Source organism: Elephas maximus, chromosome 17 (genome assembly GCF_024166365.1).
Source record: "Elephas maximus indicus isolate mEleMax1 chromosome 17, mEleMax1 primary haplotype, whole genome shotgun sequence".
In the NCBI taxonomy this organism is placed as follows: Eukaryota; Metazoa; Chordata; class Mammalia; order Proboscidea; family Elephantidae; genus Elephas; species Elephas maximus.
Genome location: NC_064835.1, coordinates 74,691,226 through 74,708,199, shown reverse-complemented (window position 1 = coordinate 74,708,199; position 16,974 = coordinate 74,691,226). Strand labels below are relative to the sequence as shown.

Sequence of the window (16,974 nt, the reverse complement as noted above, 5' to 3'; positions counted from 1 at the left end):
GGACCTACGGCATGATCATACAACATATTTGGCCACAAGGAAGAACTTTTAGGATTAAAACTCTAAGCAATTCTGTTAATTCTAATAGTTTGAGAGGAGTATTGCTCACCCAGCAGACCAAGGTGAGGAGTCTGAAGCCTGGTTCTGTGATACAAAATGTGTGTTAGGGGTGTGTGGACTTCCTACCACGATAGTATTTGGCGCTGCAGGTCTCTGAGGTGTACCAATTACCTACAGTTAAAAAAGACAATTCAGAACACAATCAGAAATCTCCCATATTATGATGCTGCCATTTTTATTATTCGTTCATTATCTACAGCCACTTCTGAATTTTATTAACCACAAAGAATTAGAGAGAACAATGATAACATAAGTACCCAAGGGCTGACACTTTGGAAATAGTGACCGATAGGATCACGTCTGCTCTGATCACGTCTTTGATTCCCCTTCACCAACCTTTCCATCTTCTCGAATTAAGCAAAACCATCAAGAAACTCCCAATGGCCCAAACAAGCCAGGCAGAAAACAATGCACACCTCCAGTGGCAGATGGATGAGTATTAGACCGCAAGGGAGAGGCAGTAAAGTTCAAGTTTAATGATTTTCTGGGGGAGTGGGAAGGATACCATAGAAGGAAAAAAAAGTATCCCAATATAGAATTCGGTATAAGGAACGTCACCAATGTTTCCATTTTTCCTCTCACCCTCTTTTAGTTCCGTTCTATAATGAGGACACGATAAGATTGTATCCTTCAGTGGTACTAAAAACTGGCCAGCTATAAAAACGAAGAACAGCTCTCAAAACAAAGGCATACACAGAATTAGAGACACAGCCAAAGTCCATTCATCAGCTCAGGCAGTATAACCATCGACAAGTTGATAACCAATGCTTAGGTTTAAGACTATTACACTGGGGTATCTCATCCCAATGGCACCTTCTTTGGAAACCGGAGCACACCAAACACTGTCAGGGAGGGGTGGGCAATTAACACTGGGAGCCAAAACCCACTAGTTTTCATACATCTGGCGACCACTACGACGCTCAGTGGTCAAGCAAATCCTCTGAAAGCTGCACCAACTGACATTCACCAGTCAGCTTCACACACATGCAAAGCCCCAATACCATCCGTTCTGTAGTGTCTGAGGCGTTCAATAACTGTGTCTTCATTAAAGAAAGTGAGCAAGGGGTTTGTCTTTTGACAATAAGGACTTTAGTTCCACCCATGTTTAAATATTAACGTTTAGGAATAAATAGACATTGCCTAGGGCAATCAATTAAAATGTTAACCTTTCTAAGATCTTGTTGCACAATCCTTATACCTAAATCAATGCACCGATGATTCAGTAAAATTATTCAGAAACACTGTTTCTCAGTAAATGTTAAAGAGATTCAATTTACTCCAAAGCGAAATGCCTCCATAATTCAAACTGCTTGTGTGGATATTAAGTTCAGTTAAATGCATTAAAGCCAGACATCTGAATGTTAGGGGAGAGAAGAGAATCTACCTCTGAAAAGACTGGCTGTGTCTCCTGTCCCTGGGTTATTTCAGCTGGCTGCTCCCCTTCACTTCCCCTTCTTAGCGAGATAAACACATTACCTGCCCACGGCCCTGTGAACAGCTGACAGAGGGACTTTTTAAAATTATCTGTCTCTAAGCCCAGATCACCTCACTCAATGTTAATGGTCCACACACAAGTTACAGCCCATGAAGAGAAGAAGTTAACTGCATTTTCATCCTTTTTGTTTCCATTTAAATGTAAATGCTGAGTTTACATTTCTAACATAAAAGATTTACCAGAGCTGTCCTCCAAACTGTGGGTCGCCCCTCACTAGTAGGTCATGAAATCCAGTTAGTACATTTTCTGAAAAATGAAAACGAATTGAAAAGAGAACAAATCTCCCATAGGTGAGTCCTACTGTATGAAACTTTGGTCTCTTTGACACGTATGTGCGCATTCATTCACAGAGCTGTTCTGTGTTACAACACGAAATGCATTTCTTTTGTGGCCAAAACCGTTTGAAAAACACGAAGACCTGCTACTCAAAGCAATTGGTATTCCCAAGAAAGTAAATGGAAGACCCTGGTTTGCTAACCTCTCTGAACTTGTGAAGTCCTTGCCTGAACATGCAAGCACACCCAATGCAAAGAGGTAGTGAAGTCCTTTCAAATTCAATTTTTAAATGACCTTACATATGTAATTTTTCTCCCTGAGAAAAGGGCTTAATCAAATGCAATCTCATGACTCCATGAGCCACTCTACCTTGACCCTAAAACAAAAGGATCTTCTAATTGGTCTTCTCTTTAGAACTATTTTCATTAGTTCTATCTGAACCTCCAGACGGGGACATCTCATTATTCTGCAATGAGAACAGAAAGCCAGAGGACAGGTACACAGTATACGGTAGATCCTCAATAACTGCTTATTAAAATCAACTCGGTTGTAGTGGTGGGGGATGAACAGGTGAAGCACAGGGCATTTTTAGGACAGTTATGTAGTGGTGGATACATGGCGTTATGCATTTTCTAAAATCCACAGAATCGTACGACAGGAAGAATGAACCCTAATGTAAACTGTGGACTTTAATGATAACGTATCAGTAGGTTCGTCAATTTTAACACATGCACCACAGCAATGCAAGATATTAATAATAGGGAAAATAGGAGTCCTGGTGGCACTGTGGTTAAGCGCCTAGCTGCTAACCAAAAGGCTGGCAGTTCCAATCCACCAGGCGCTCCCAGGAAACTTTATGGGTCAGTTCTACTCTGTCCTAGAGTCGCTATGAGTTGGAATTGACTTGACAGCAATGGGTTTGGGTTTGGTTTTTTGGGGGCAGAGGGTGAGGCCAGTATGTAAGAATGCCGTAGTTTCTGTTCACATTTTCTGTAAACTTAAAACTGCTCTAAAAAATCATCCACTTAAGAGTGAAAGAACAAAGAAACTTTTCCTGGGCAACAGGAACTCAACTGTCAAGCGTTGGGAAAACCTTGCTGAAACGTGCTTAAGCCTGAACTCTCCTGTTACTCTCCTTTCCTCAGCTTCCACTATCAGTTTAAAAAAAAAAAAAAAAAAAAAATTTTTTTAAAAACACCTGAGTTTACTATAGTTGTAGTATACTTGGCCTTGGGAGCAAAAAGGTGAAGACACACAGACTCTCAACCATCAGTGCGTTTTAGCCAAAAGAACACAGCAGACTAGTCTTAGGACATACACACTGGCTGTGTGTTCACAAGGTGGAGGGGATAAGTCATCCGAGAAAGCCAAGTTTAGCAGGAAACTGAGCATACTCTCTTCGATTTTATACTTTAGCTATTTTACACGGATCTCTTCATTAAATGCTTTGTTCTCCCTGTGGGAAGCTTCCTTGTGCGTACCTCACCTCCCTGGAAACCCCAGGGAAGGGAGCCCATTGCGTGGACGCCGGCGCTGCTTGCTGAACAGCACTGTACCATGACACACCTTCCGTTCCAGTTACTTGGGAACCTGGGTTTCTGCTCTGCTGCAAGACTCGTCCAAACTGCTGGAGTTTTTCAGCATCCACGTCTCCTTTTTGTACCTTTTGGCCTGTGCCCTCAGCTGGGCATCTCCTGGCTCTGGGGGTGCCCTCCTGTACTGGCCTTTATACTTGTCCCTCTGTCCCTGCAATGGGCCATTCTTAATCAATTATGGACTTGAACATCAGACAGACAAGCAAGCAAGTAGGCTGCAGACAAAGAACTTGTTAGCACTGTGAGTAAGGTAAGAGTTAACCTCTCCCAAGAATACAGCACATGTGCTTCACTGTCTAGAGTTTCTGACATCTACTTGGCTCAGGTCATTTTACTTTTTCCTTCTTTCTAGATCTCGGTGACAGAAGACTAGGCTGAATACAGATATGGTGTACATATTGCAGAAGAATGTTTTCGTGGTTCTCATGCAAACACGCACCTCTATCAACACAAATACATAGGTTACTACTGAGCATTATTTCATTTCGACGGTATAAACTACAAACATTATGGGTCAACAGAAAAAGAGGATCAACTGAGAGCATGGGAGGACGTGCAGGGCAAGAACTAAGGATGGGAAAATGGGCAACAGAGGAAGGGAGAGTCCGGAGCGAGGGGAGAGAAAGTAAGAGAAGAAGTTAACTGGGGGTGGGGAGATGAGCTATATGAGAAGAGAATGGATAGAACTGAGAAAGGAGGAAAAGGGAACAAGATTTCCAAACAGCAGCCACACTATTTCGGCTGGGAGTGGCCGGGGCGTAAGACCACGCCAGGACATGAACAGAAGCTGCAGCATCTGAGCAGATGGCTGGTCCCACACTTAGCGCTGGGTTTCCATCTGCATCCAGAAACCAAAGAGCCACCTGGGGAGCAGTTATATTCCGTGAGGCTTGTAAGGTCAGTAGCTCAGGGATCTGAGAAGAAAAGAGTCTGTGTACGTCGGGAGTGTTTCAGAAACTCCCTGACAACATTTGTCTCCACTTATATAACGATTATTTCTTCAAGGGGATGGAAGTTTCATCTCCATGCCTCACAACTTCCATGAAGGAACACGAGAGTGTCCACACGAGACCTCTCTCCTGTGTTGGGCACTGTGAAGGAGGAAGAGTGAAGGGGGTGACCAGGCACTGCACCACCGGAGTTCATTTAGATGTAGTTACTTTTTAAATCACTTCAACAATCCTGGAAAACTGGTACTGTTATTACTGTTCAGGAGCCCTGGTGGTGCAATGGTTAAGAGCTTGACTGCTAACCAAAGGGTTGGCTGCTCAAATCCACCAGCTGATCCTTGGAAACCCTATGAAGCAGTTCTACTGTCCTGTAGGGTTGCTATGAGTCAGAATCGACTCGACAGCGACTGAGTTTGGTTTTGGATTACTGTTCAGATGTGAACTGAGGTTCACAGAAGGTAAATTAACGTGGCTTAAGATCACACAGTTGGTAAGTGGTAGTAGAGACTGAATTCAAACTCGGGTCTTTTGACTCCCAAGCTCCTGCAATTCCAACTACACCAACTGCGTAAAGAGAGTCAGTGAAGACCTGACACCCTAAAAAAACAGAAGTGTGTACTGTGAGCATCTGATCTCAGAGAAGCCTGGTGAAAACCAGCCTGGCCAATCTTACCTGGGATGCTCTGCTACCCGCCTCCTCCCCAGCAAGCCAGTCTTACTGCCTCCAAAGTGAACTCTTGTGTTGTAAAGTCTAGCCCTCCTGTAATCTGGTCTAGGGAAAAGAGAACCACCACCGAGACAGGGTGTGGTAGCTGCACCTTAATTTTGTGTGCTCTGAAAACTGAAAATGGAATCATCTCAGTGCATGTTCTGTAGGATTCCACTTATTTAAAGAATCCAAAAATAGACAAAACTAAGATGCATAGAGAGGTATGGTCAGGTGGTAACAATGATAAAGAAAAGGTGGTTTTTCCATAAAAATCTGGTTTGTGGTAACCTTTTGTAGGAGAAAAGAGCTGTGGTTGGAACAGGCATAAGGAGGAACCTGGGGTGTTACCCATATGCTATTTCTTAGCTGGGTGGTGGTTATAAAGGTATTTGCTTCAGTGAGTTACATGTACTGCTTTGTGCATTTTTTTTTCTTATGTTATATTTTGCAACATGAGGTTTACAAAAAAAGATCTCAGTACTTCAGAAGTAAGGCTCTTGTAAAAGATGACATAAACCCAAAAAAACCCACTGCCGTCGAGTCAATTCCGACTCATAGCGACCCTACAGGACAGAGTAGAACTGCCCCACAGAGTTTCCAAGGAGCGCCTGGTGGATTTGAAATGCAAGATGACATAGGAGGCCCAGATGGTTAAGTGGCACAAATGGTTAAATGCTCAACTACTAGCCGAAAGGCTGGCAGTTTGAACCCACCCGGAGGTGTCCCAGAAGACAAGCTTGGTAATCTGCTTCCGAAAGGTCACACAGCCTTGAAAACCCTGTGGGGCAGCTCTACTTTACACACACGGGGCCGCTGTGAGTCAGAATCGACTCGACAGTAACTAAATGACAGTAACAAGGCGATACGGATGGCAATTTCAGAATTTGATGAACATAACCGCAGTCTGGGCTGTGTACTGAAGGCACTCAGGCACACTGATTAAATGAACGCTGAAAATCTTAAGGACCATTCCTCGCCCCAGGTTACATTTTCACTCACACGAGGTTAGACCTCATCTCTGATGTCACAATCAGCCAGTCCCTCTTTTTATTAACTTTTGGTTTATAAAAAGGTTTAAGAAATATTTGTTACTTCTAAGTTTTCATTGTGTGGGGTTTTGTGAGGTATAAAAATAGCCATTTTATTCTCAACTCAAATCCACTTAATTCAAATCATTTATTTAACTTGCAGCTTGATAAATTAAACAGAACTGTTGGTATAATTAATCAGGTTTATTCCCCAAGCTAAACTCTGCTATAATATAGTACGCAGTGGCTATAAAAATCAAACTATATGCCCTCATAAAGGAAAACATAAAATGGGATTTGCAGCTTAAAGCAAAATGACACTTACTGAAAACCTGTAAGCTGCTGATTACGGTGCTAGGAATTCCACGTACTATGGCTTTTGATAACTCACAATAATTTTACAAAGCAAAATTTTATCACATTTTACTGTGGAGGGCCTGGGTCACTGGGGTCGTAGGACCATTTGTGAGTAGGAAAGCCGAGATATGAACACCATTGTCTTCTTGCTAGGCCACACTACCTCTGGCACAGCGTGTAACTATAAACTCAAACTAAGAAAAAGTCACTTTGGAGAGTAAGATGTGCTGATGATCACCAGCCGTGGATGGAAGCAGCCCAGGGGCCGAACACTAGAGATCAGGGTGCTAACTGTGTACTGGAAAGCTGATGGAAGCACAAGGAGCTTGCTCTGAAAACTAAATCAATACTAGAATCCATGAAAAGGATCTTGAAAAATTCAAGTGCACTTAAACAAAATGGAAATAGTGGAAAAGAATTTAAAATAAAGGCCCAAATTTGGAAATGACCAAAATATCGGTGGTATGCAGTAATTGTTCCCCTAAAGAAAAAAAAAAAAATTATTACGCAGAAAGGATACACCCCAAACTGAGCTTACAGAAGAACCAGTAAACTGGACAGAGTAACAAACAATCCCAGAGCATCTGGTGCAAAGCTACTGCTGCTGGGCTGCAGAGGACCCGGTTCTGCCTCTCCCTCCAAACAAAGGTTCTCTTCCCGCCAAAAGGTGACATCACACCACATGTGTTTGAGAAGAGAGCGCAGCATCCTGAGCAGGCGTGGGCGGTGTGGAGACACCACAGCAGCACCTTCCAGAGCAGAGTGGAGGGAGGCAGAAGGACGCAGCTGGGGCTGCTAGAAGAGCATTCGTTCCCACCACGAAGGCCTGGACCTGGCAGGAAGCGCCCCTCTGAAGCTAGAAACACACAGCCCAGCACAGACTAGAGCATCAGGGACCAGAGCAGCAAGAATCCACACCCAAGACTAGACACTGCACCCTTAGCCACTAGCAGAGGAAGGACTGCAAACCCCTAATATCCTTTGTTGATGTTTATGCACGTATAGCCCTCGTTAAATATTCTAGTTATACACAGGATCTGCACTGGGTAAACCCTACCTACCTATTAGGGGTCCTGATTCTGACTCCTAGAGGTGTAAACCCACCCATCCCACCCTGCTTGCAGAATTCTGTTTGGGATATTTCTTGTCTTTGATAGGCCGATGTCTAGAAGCCATCAGAGAAGAAAAAGGAGCAAAGGGTACAAAGAAAGCCAACAACATCATTAAGACAGTGTTAATAACATTCAGCAGAAACTGCAAACGTCTAAGTTTGCCGAGACATCACAGCCTGCCGTTTCCTGTGTGAGCAGACCTACAAGAGAAAAAGCTTCCCTTCTTCTATTCTGATGGCAGCCTTCCATCGCCTTCCTTAACAACCCTGGTACCAGGACCAGGATGCCCTGTGAGGGCGTGACCTGAGAAAGGTAAAAGCAGATGCCGTGCCAGTTCTCCACTGGCAGCACCATCCCTTTTTACTCCAAAGCTAACTGTTTTAACACATTAAAAAAAAAAAAATTGTTAACTAAAAGTTTAGGACTATTACATAAACAACGGATAAGAACACAGCTGAGCACAAGGAAAAGAGTACGTTATGTGTGCAGCAGGAGGGGGCGGTGTAAAAACACGGGAGAAGGAAGCAGAAGCCCTGATTCTGGTTTTCACTTGGGTACTCACTCCCTGCGTGTCTCCTCCATGGGCAGCTCTCTTGAAATTCTGGCTGTTCTCTTAGTTTTTCATGGTTTGTCTTAGGCTCCTCTCAAATACCCACCTTATCAACTGCACAGTTACGAGAAGAAGCAAACGAGATAAAATGTACATAAGCACCTCGAGAACATAGGCCTCCACAAACCTAACGCAGCATCACTACCACTGTAACAGTAACCCCTTAAATCACGGGAAAAAGTAAAGAAAAATCCAGCACTCTCAACCATCTAGCAGGAAGCAAGCACTGAAAATCCTTGTGGGAAGGGAAGACCTCCAACAGTACAACTTTTGAACCAAAACCTAAGCACCACTGTGAACATCAAGGGCAATTCACCGCACACCAACTAATCCTACTCCTGATTTACCCGTTAAGATCCCAATCCATATTCCAGAATATCCACAGCCCATCCTTGTCAAATGGCTCCTTACCACTTGCTGTGCAATGTTGACATTGGACTGTCCAAAGGTTTTTGGCAGGAGTTGTTTTCCAAGTGTATTTACTGTGGAAGGATGAACAGCTACTAAAGATACCACACCTACAACGTAAAGAAACACAAGAGGTTATTAAGCAGCACATTTCTCTTCTAAATCCAGGAAGACGATACTTCTGGTTAAAAATTCTCACTTTCCTCACTTTTGGCACGTCAGATCTATGGGTCAAGTGCAAATACCTCCCTCTACTGGGCTTAATTCTGTTTTAAAAGGAAGAGGGTTGAGTGTGGGCAGAATTGTGAATATGGTGAGATATCACCCCTGTGATTTCTGTTACATTTATGGTAAAAGAAATCCTGCAGATGTAATTAAGGTCCCTAATCAGTTGACTCTGAGTTAATCAAAAGGGAGATTATCCTGGGTGGGGCTGACTTAATCAAGTGAGCCCTTAAAAGACACAAGGACCAGCACCAGACTCTGTTTCCCTTGGTTTTGAAAAGTATACTGCCATGTTGTGGACAGGGCCACATGACAAGAACCTGAGGGCAGTCTCTAGGAGCTGAGAGTGACTACTGGTCAATGCCAGCAAGAAATTGGGGACCTCTGGGAATTGTAACCAATGTCACAGGACAATCTGCATATGAATTGTCAAATGGGAGTCTAATTTACTACGTAAATTTTCACCTAAACCACAATAAAATATTTTTAAAATCTATAAGCAAAAATAAAATGTATTTCTATATCCTAGCATCACAGAGCTAGGAAAGGTAATTTTAAAAAGATTCAGTTTACAATAGCAACAAAAATAAGGAAGGATAAGAGGCTGCCTATACCCTTTTCCAGGGTCCTGGTTTACTCCAATCTGTGAAATGGAGAGTAGGGCTTTGAAGATACCTAGGAGTTCGCCAAGACAGAGCATGGAAGGGTAGAGGGAACAGCTATGCAGAATCATCCGTGCACACACAAATACCCACATTCTGCTATACTGAGAGGCTGGCAGATAATAGAGCCCATGAGATCTCAGCTGCTGAAAATAAACCAAAACCGGCTGCTGCTGAGCTGGCTGCAACTCATGGAGAACGCCTATATGTCAGAGTAGAACTGGTTTTCAACTGCTTGTTTTCAGAAGTAGGCTGCCAGGCCTTTCTTCTAAAGAGCCTCTGGGTGGATCTGAACTTCCAACCTTTCAGTTAGCAGTTGAGCACATTAACTGCTTGCACCCCTCAGGAAGTCCATATACCTATGGTGGAATATTATTCAGCCATAAAGAGAAATAAAGTTTTAGCCCGTGCTACAACATGGATGCAACCTTGAAAACACTAAGCTGAGTAAAATAAGTCAGAGAAGGACAAATATTGTACAATTTCACTTACACGACATATCTAGAATAGGCAAATGGACAGAGCCAGAAGTTTACTAGTGGTTACCGGGGGCTAAGGGGAGAGGGGGATGGGGAGTTATTGCTTAAGGGATACCGAGTTTCTGTTTGCGATGATGAAAAACTTTTGGAAACACAGAGTGGCGATGGTTGCGCAACATGGTGACCGTAATTAATGTCACTGAACTGTACACTTAAAGATGGTTAAAATGGCGAAGTTTTTTGTTATATATATTTTACCACAATAAAAAATTTTGAACGCAAAACGGAAGGGAGGGATGGAAGAAAGGAAGGAAGGAAGAAAGAGAATGGGGACCTCAGTCTTAAAATCGCAAGGAGATGAACTGTGCCAACCACCAGTAAATTTGGAAGAGGACCCCAAGCCTCCGATGAGACTGTAACCTTAACTAACACCACGATTTCAGCTTGGGAGACTCTGAACAGAGGACCCAACTAAGCCATGCTCAGAGTCCTGACCCACAGAACTACAAGATGATAAATGGATGTTGTTTTAGCTACCAAAAATAAGGGAGGGGAATTAATACACCTGCTCTTTCCCGACGCACCGCGCTGGGCAAATCTGCTGCAAAAGGCCTCTTTAAAGTGTTGAAATGCAAAGACGTCACCTTGAAGGCTAAGGTGTGCCTGACCCAAGCCATGGTGTTTTCAATCGCCTCATATGTATGCAAAAGCTGGACAAGGAATAAGGAACACCAAAGAAGAACTGATGCCTTTGAATTTTGGTGCTGGCAAAGAATACTGAACATACCACGGACTGCCAAAAGAACGAACAGATCTGTTTTGGAAGAAGTACAGCCAGAACGCTTCTTAGAGACAAGGATGGCAAGACTACGTCTCACGTACTTTGGACATGTTATCAGGAGGGACCAGTCCCTGGAGGAGGACATCATGCTTGATAAAGTAGAGGGTCAGCAGAAAAGAGAATGACTCTCAATGAGATGGACTGACACAGTGGCTGCAACAATGGGCTCAAGCATAATAATTGTGAGGATGGTGCAGGACTGGGCAATGCTTTGTTCTGTTGTTCATAGGGTTGCTATGAATAGGCACCAACTCAACGGCACCTAACAACAACAACGATTCACCTTCTGTTCACCTTCTAACCCAGTTAGCTCTGCCCATCTCTCAGGTGCTCCTGGGCATACCATTTAACATCTCTGAGTCTCTTTGAAGCAGTCTACTCATTTATAAAAGTGTGTTGGTTGGACTAATTAGGAAACAACAGATTTTATAAGTCTATGCTTCTATAACAACCATAGAAGAAAACTGAAGATTAGAACAAACAATTTTTATTCCAACATTTCCCTATATAGTTGCAAAACTAGTTCAGAAATCTGTGAGGGCTCTCAGGTGAAGCAGGTCATTCCAAATCTAGGAAAGGAAAAACTGTTATCTACATAAATGTTTCCTTAAGAACATCCAGTTTAACTTCTTTCCATCACCTTGTCTCTTCCACAAATACCAAAACAAAACAAAAGCAAGCCCACTGCCGTCGAGTAGGTTCCAACCCACAGCAACCGTACAGGACAGGGTGTAACTGCCCCATAGGGTTTCTTAGGCTGTAAATCTTTACCAAAGCAGATGGCCAGGTCTTTTTCTCCCACAGAGCCACTGGTGGGTTCAAACTCCCAACCCTTCAATTAGTAGCTGAGCACTTAACAGTTGCGCCACCAGGGCTAACAAAGACTAGCCTCTTATAAGCATTGCCAACCAGTGTGTAATGAACTGGCCCATGACACAGCATCAGGTAATCCCCCAGGCTTCTGTTCCTCTCAGCTGGTTTTTTGTTGTTTTTGTGGGGGTTTTGTTTTAGTGGAAGAGGGAGGAAGGGTCCTCACACAAAGGTTAAAACCTGGATCAAGTTTTTCCCTTTGTTTCCAGGTTCAGCATCGTTCCAAATACCCACGGTAATCGAATGATAACCTCTGACTAGCCAGTAAGGCTTTCAAATGCAAAGCCTTAAATTTAGATGGGTCTGAAGTTTCATTTTTGAACCCTTTGCAATTCATGCACTTTAAAGAAGCAGGAGACTTCTCCATAATCCATTTTAAAAACAGGTTTGTTGTTATATATAACAATATTGAATAACTTATGTTAATAATCTAACTTGACCAAGACAGATAATTTTTGAAATTAGCTGGGATGATATTAATTCTTCAAGTGGCCAAACACTGGTATTTCTGCCAACAACACCAATGAATACTTAATTGAATTTCAATTATTTTCTGTAACTGAAATAAGTTCATCTTTCCCCCTCTTTCTGCCCTTCCCCCCAAAAAAGGTTATCTGCTTTGGGGTTTTTTCCCCTCACCAAAAATAGAGATTTGTACCTTAAAAAAGGCAAATATTTACTTTTTAGTTGTTTTAGATATGTGAGAGGCATTTGCATTTAAGAAACAAAGTTATTCTAGTTTGCAGTGAAAATTTTTAAATACATAACTAGCCAATTAGACATATGGCCTCCTCAGATTCACATACAGATGAGTAAATAGTAAATTTCCAGGAATGCTGAATTGATTCATAAAAAAGAAAGATCATATTCTGTTTCTTCCCATTTGCAAGTAATTCCTTAATTTTCAAAAATGTCTAAAGAAAGAAAATAGACTTTCTGTTTTACAGAGTCATCATAGTCACCATTCCAGATGGCAGTTCGGACAGCTATCTCTCTTGTGAACACTGTTATTTCAAAATTTAATTTGCAAATCCAACACATGAAAGTCAGAACACATCTATCAATAGAAACAAAGTAGCAATCTGCAGGTCCATTCAGAAAAACCTACCCAATACACAGTATAATACAAATACCACCCCAGCCCCACAGATAAGCACGCTCCTATAAAACAATGCTTTCGGAGTTCCAACTGTGATTCCCATTTTCTGTAGCAGTGGTGGGAACAAGGCCTCCTCTGGCAGGGGATTCAGGCTGAGGGGCGACAGGGCAGAGCAGTGACACAGAAGTGAGTGCCGGGAGCCAAGGGGCCGGGCTCCCGGGAGTCACTGTGAGCCCCCTGACCACAGCCCCCTTTCTTTCCATCTGCTTTGCCCAGAAGTGGGCCAGCTGGCCTGCCTACCACCATCTGTTGTTTCAACCAGGGTCTCACTCCCTCCTGGTCAATGGGCGCCTTTCACTACCCCTGATGCCAACACAATAAAGCCCTGGGGTGGGTTTCTAAGGCTTTTTCCACCTAGGAAAGATGGAGAAACAACCAGCTAGTGAAAAAGTTCCCTTCCTGTGCTTCGAAGGGGAATGAATACACCTACACGGACCCTCCGGGTTCCCTAAGCTTACCCACCTGCCACCAAGGTCCCCATCTAGAGCCACAGCCCATCACCAGCCAGTAGGCCAGGGGTTTCTAAGCCACTAAGTGACAGGCGCTGCACTGGCCTCTGGAAATAAAGCTGCTCTTCAGGTTTGAACAAGACCTCCAAAAACCAAACCGAGTGCCAAAAACCAGTTGAGCACATCAAGTCCTCCTTTGCTTCTCTGTGTCTATCTAGAGCTCCATCTCCCAGCCTCCAGAGTCCCATAAGACGGTGCGGTGCGAGAGGCATCAGCAGGAGGATGTCAGGATAAAGCCAGAAGCGAACGGAGGAAAAAGGTGAGATGTCAGGATAAAGCCAGAAGCGAACGGAGGAAAAAGGTGACAGAAATCCAAAACGAAAAGACACCCCAAGTGTCTCCGAGGTCCACATTTTGAAAAGCCTGTATTTCAGAAAGGCCTTCACTGAGAAGGTGGAGGCCGGAACGGGACTGCCCACCCACACAGCACGGTAACTCCTCTCCGTTCCTTTCAAGCACACTCGGTCCCTGGAGCTACCCTACCCTATTATCTTGGACTGAGAAGATGAAGACTCAGGAGCCTGGAAATAAGGGGTTGCAAGGGACTAGAAGCCCTGAAGCCTGAGGGGTTATTGGCACTCTGGGTTACTGGGGTGGGTTTTTTGCTTTGATTTAGTGAGAAACCTTTTAAATGCTTTAAAATACAAAGAATTACAGTACAAACAGCTTATTCCAATATACCTACAACGAAGTAATACCATTTTATCATGTTTGCTCTAAGTTTCTTAAAGAAAGAAAGAACAGACTTAAGCAGTAGAGATGAAATTACAGTCCCCAGGATGCTAGGCCCTAGCTCCATCCCCTTCCCTCCCACTCAGCCCCTGCCTTCAACCATCATGGGCTTGAGGTGATGCTCAGTCTATTTTACATACATACACATCCACACACCTATATGAATCTATGAATAACGTAATACTGCTTTTCTGTGCCTCTAAAATTCAGAAATGGTGTATGTCGTACACATTCTGCAGCTTTAACATTGTTTTTGAGATTTACCCATAAAGAGATCTAGCTGATTTCCTTTAATACTATGTATATACCACTCCATTATAAGACAGTGATTATACATGCACAAAATTACATGAAAACGTACCATGAACGTCCTTGACCATGCCTCCTGATGCACACGTTTGGGCGTCTCTAGGGCGTTTATTGCTAAGAGGAATGGCTGGACCACAGGTGCATTTTTCACTGGTACCTGCTATTGCCAAAGTGCCCTTCAAAGCGGTCATTTCATCCACACCCCCATCAGCAAAATGAGCGCTCTCCCTTCCCCCTTTGTTTTTGCCAACGGCTGACTCAGTAAGACTTGTCACTTTTTGTCAATATCAAGGATGGAAATGGCACTTCATTTTTTGTTTAATGTGCCAATATAAATTAAAAAAAAAATTGCTACTATCTTTTTATGGAGAGGAGGGCTAAGTCAACATTTCAGCTACAAGACGGATTATATTATGGCATGATTTGGGGGTCCTGGTGGCACAGTGGTTAAGAGCTATGGCTGCTAACCAAAAGGCTGGCGGTTCGAATCCACCCGTTGCTCCTTGGAAACCCTAAGGAGAAGTTTTACTCTGTCCTATAGGGTTGCTATGAGTTGGAATCGACTTGACGGCAATGAGTTTTTTATATGAAAAATATTTTCAAGTATGGTAAGACCTGTGGAAGTCAGAACTTGTGTAAGGCAGAAATCTGTCAGAGAAGGAAAACTCAAATATTTTCCACTAAAACAAGGGTAGGGCTGCACCCCGTCAAAGGTGGAAAACTTTCGAGACCTGGAAAAACAAGGCAGTCCTGTCGCATTCTGGCTCTCACAGGTTGTATAGCTTGTTATGAAATGGGGAATTCCTTTCCTGGCAAAAAAATGAGTCAGAAAAAAAAAAATATATATATGGTTTGAACTGTTACAACCCATTAACCAAAAAAAAAATCGTAAAAGTATTACATAAACATACTTTCATAATTATTAACTATATTCCATTAATACCTATAGGCTTTCTATAGGCTTTGTGATTTCTTAAATTATGAAAGCATAAGGCCTAGTGTTTTCCCAAAAATAATCTTAACCAAACATTTTAAAACTTTCAAAACCTAACGTTCTACGTTATTCTGCCCACCATGCTAGAAACATTTTGTTTTCTAATATGTCCAAAAGGATCATTGAAATGTAGCCACTTTTTTACTCTTGCATCTTATATGTAAGTGAAAACGTCCATAATGATCTCTAAACCCAGGGTTATGGTCCTGCAGCAGGAAGGAGACGCCTTCTCTGCAAGCAGTGCTAAAACGAAACCTGACCCGATGCCGTCGAGTCAATTCTTACTCTCAGCGACCCTCTAGGACAGAGTGGAACGCCCCATGGGGTTTCCAAGGAGTCGCTGGTGGATTCCAACTGCCAGCCTTTTGGTTAACAGTCATAGCTCTCAACCACTGAGCCACCATTGCTAGCAGTTCTTAAAAACAGCTAAAATACAATTTTCTTCTCAAGAAACAGGCTTATTTCTTAAGCACTAAAGGCGAATGCCCGTCCTAAACTATCAGAGTAAAGGACACCTCATCCTCCGTATACAAACTCCTGGACACCACACCAGATTCAAATGAGCTTTCACAGACTCCATTAACGAACCAATGCAAAACGACTTCAGGAGCAAGTCCGTATACACTTAGGAAAACATGTATTTTGTAGGTCATTCATACCTCAAGTTCAAGGTGAGGTGTATCACAACACAACAGCTGCCTCTAATAATATCAAGGATTCACTACCTGTACCTTCCTTTGTCCTGAACTACACACCCACTTGCCTGGATGCAGAGCAGAGTCTCCTTAAGCAATGACTTCTCATTTGCAGAAAGGCTACTGTACTTGCACCACCTACTGGTATCACACATTCCTGAAATTTTCCAAAGTATGCCCAAACTCTGAGAATCCACATAGGCTCTGATTTCAATTCAAAGTGGATTCCAGATCACTGTTCCCACAGAATTTCTTCCAGGTAAACTATGCAGAGCTCTGAAAAGCCGACCTTTACTTTTTCTGACCAACGTTTAATTGGAAAGCCATACTCTCATTCCTGAAAACTAAGTTTACGGGTGCAGACGTCTTCACTACAGTATTAAAAATGGACACTGAGTTTTTAAATGTTCTTTAAGTTTAAAAAGGTCACTGGGTGGCAAAAGTGGCTTGCAACCGACTACTAACCTAAAGGTCGGCAGTTCAAACCCACCCAGCAGAACTGCAGAAGGCCTGACGATCCGCTTCCGTAGAAATTACAGCCAAGAAAACACTATGGAGCAGTTCTACTCTGTAATACATGGGGTCACCATAAGTCAGAACCAACTCAATGGCAATGGGCTTGGGTTTTGGTTTTCAGTTAAAAGGTGAGGGGTAGGAATAGAGAAAATTGTGATGAATTCTGCTGAAAGTTTTGTAGAAGGTTAGCCACTTGGAGCGGCTAACCAATGATTAAAGGAGCCCCAGTAGTGCACTGGTTAAGAGCTTGACTGCTAACCGAAAGATTGACAGTTTGAACCCACCCAGCTGCTCCACAGGAGAGAGACCTGGCAGTCTACTCC

General features: G+C 43.1%; 1 protein-coding gene across 1 annotated transcript in view; it reads right to left on the bottom strand.

Moving 5' to 3' along the window:
- The window catches only part of TFDP1 (transcription factor Dp-1), a 123,177-nt gene that overhangs the window by 15,726 nt on the left and 90,477 nt on the right, over window positions 1-16,974 (bottom strand). The window contains exons 4-5 of the mRNA XM_049856239.1: window positions 8,664-8,770; window positions 110-231 (exon numbers count right to left, since the gene is read on the bottom strand). Of these exons, the coding sequence (XP_049712196.1) occupies window positions 110-231; window positions 8,664-8,770 (229 nt within the window). The remainder of the gene's footprint in view (window positions 1-109; window positions 232-8,663; window positions 8,771-16,974) is intronic.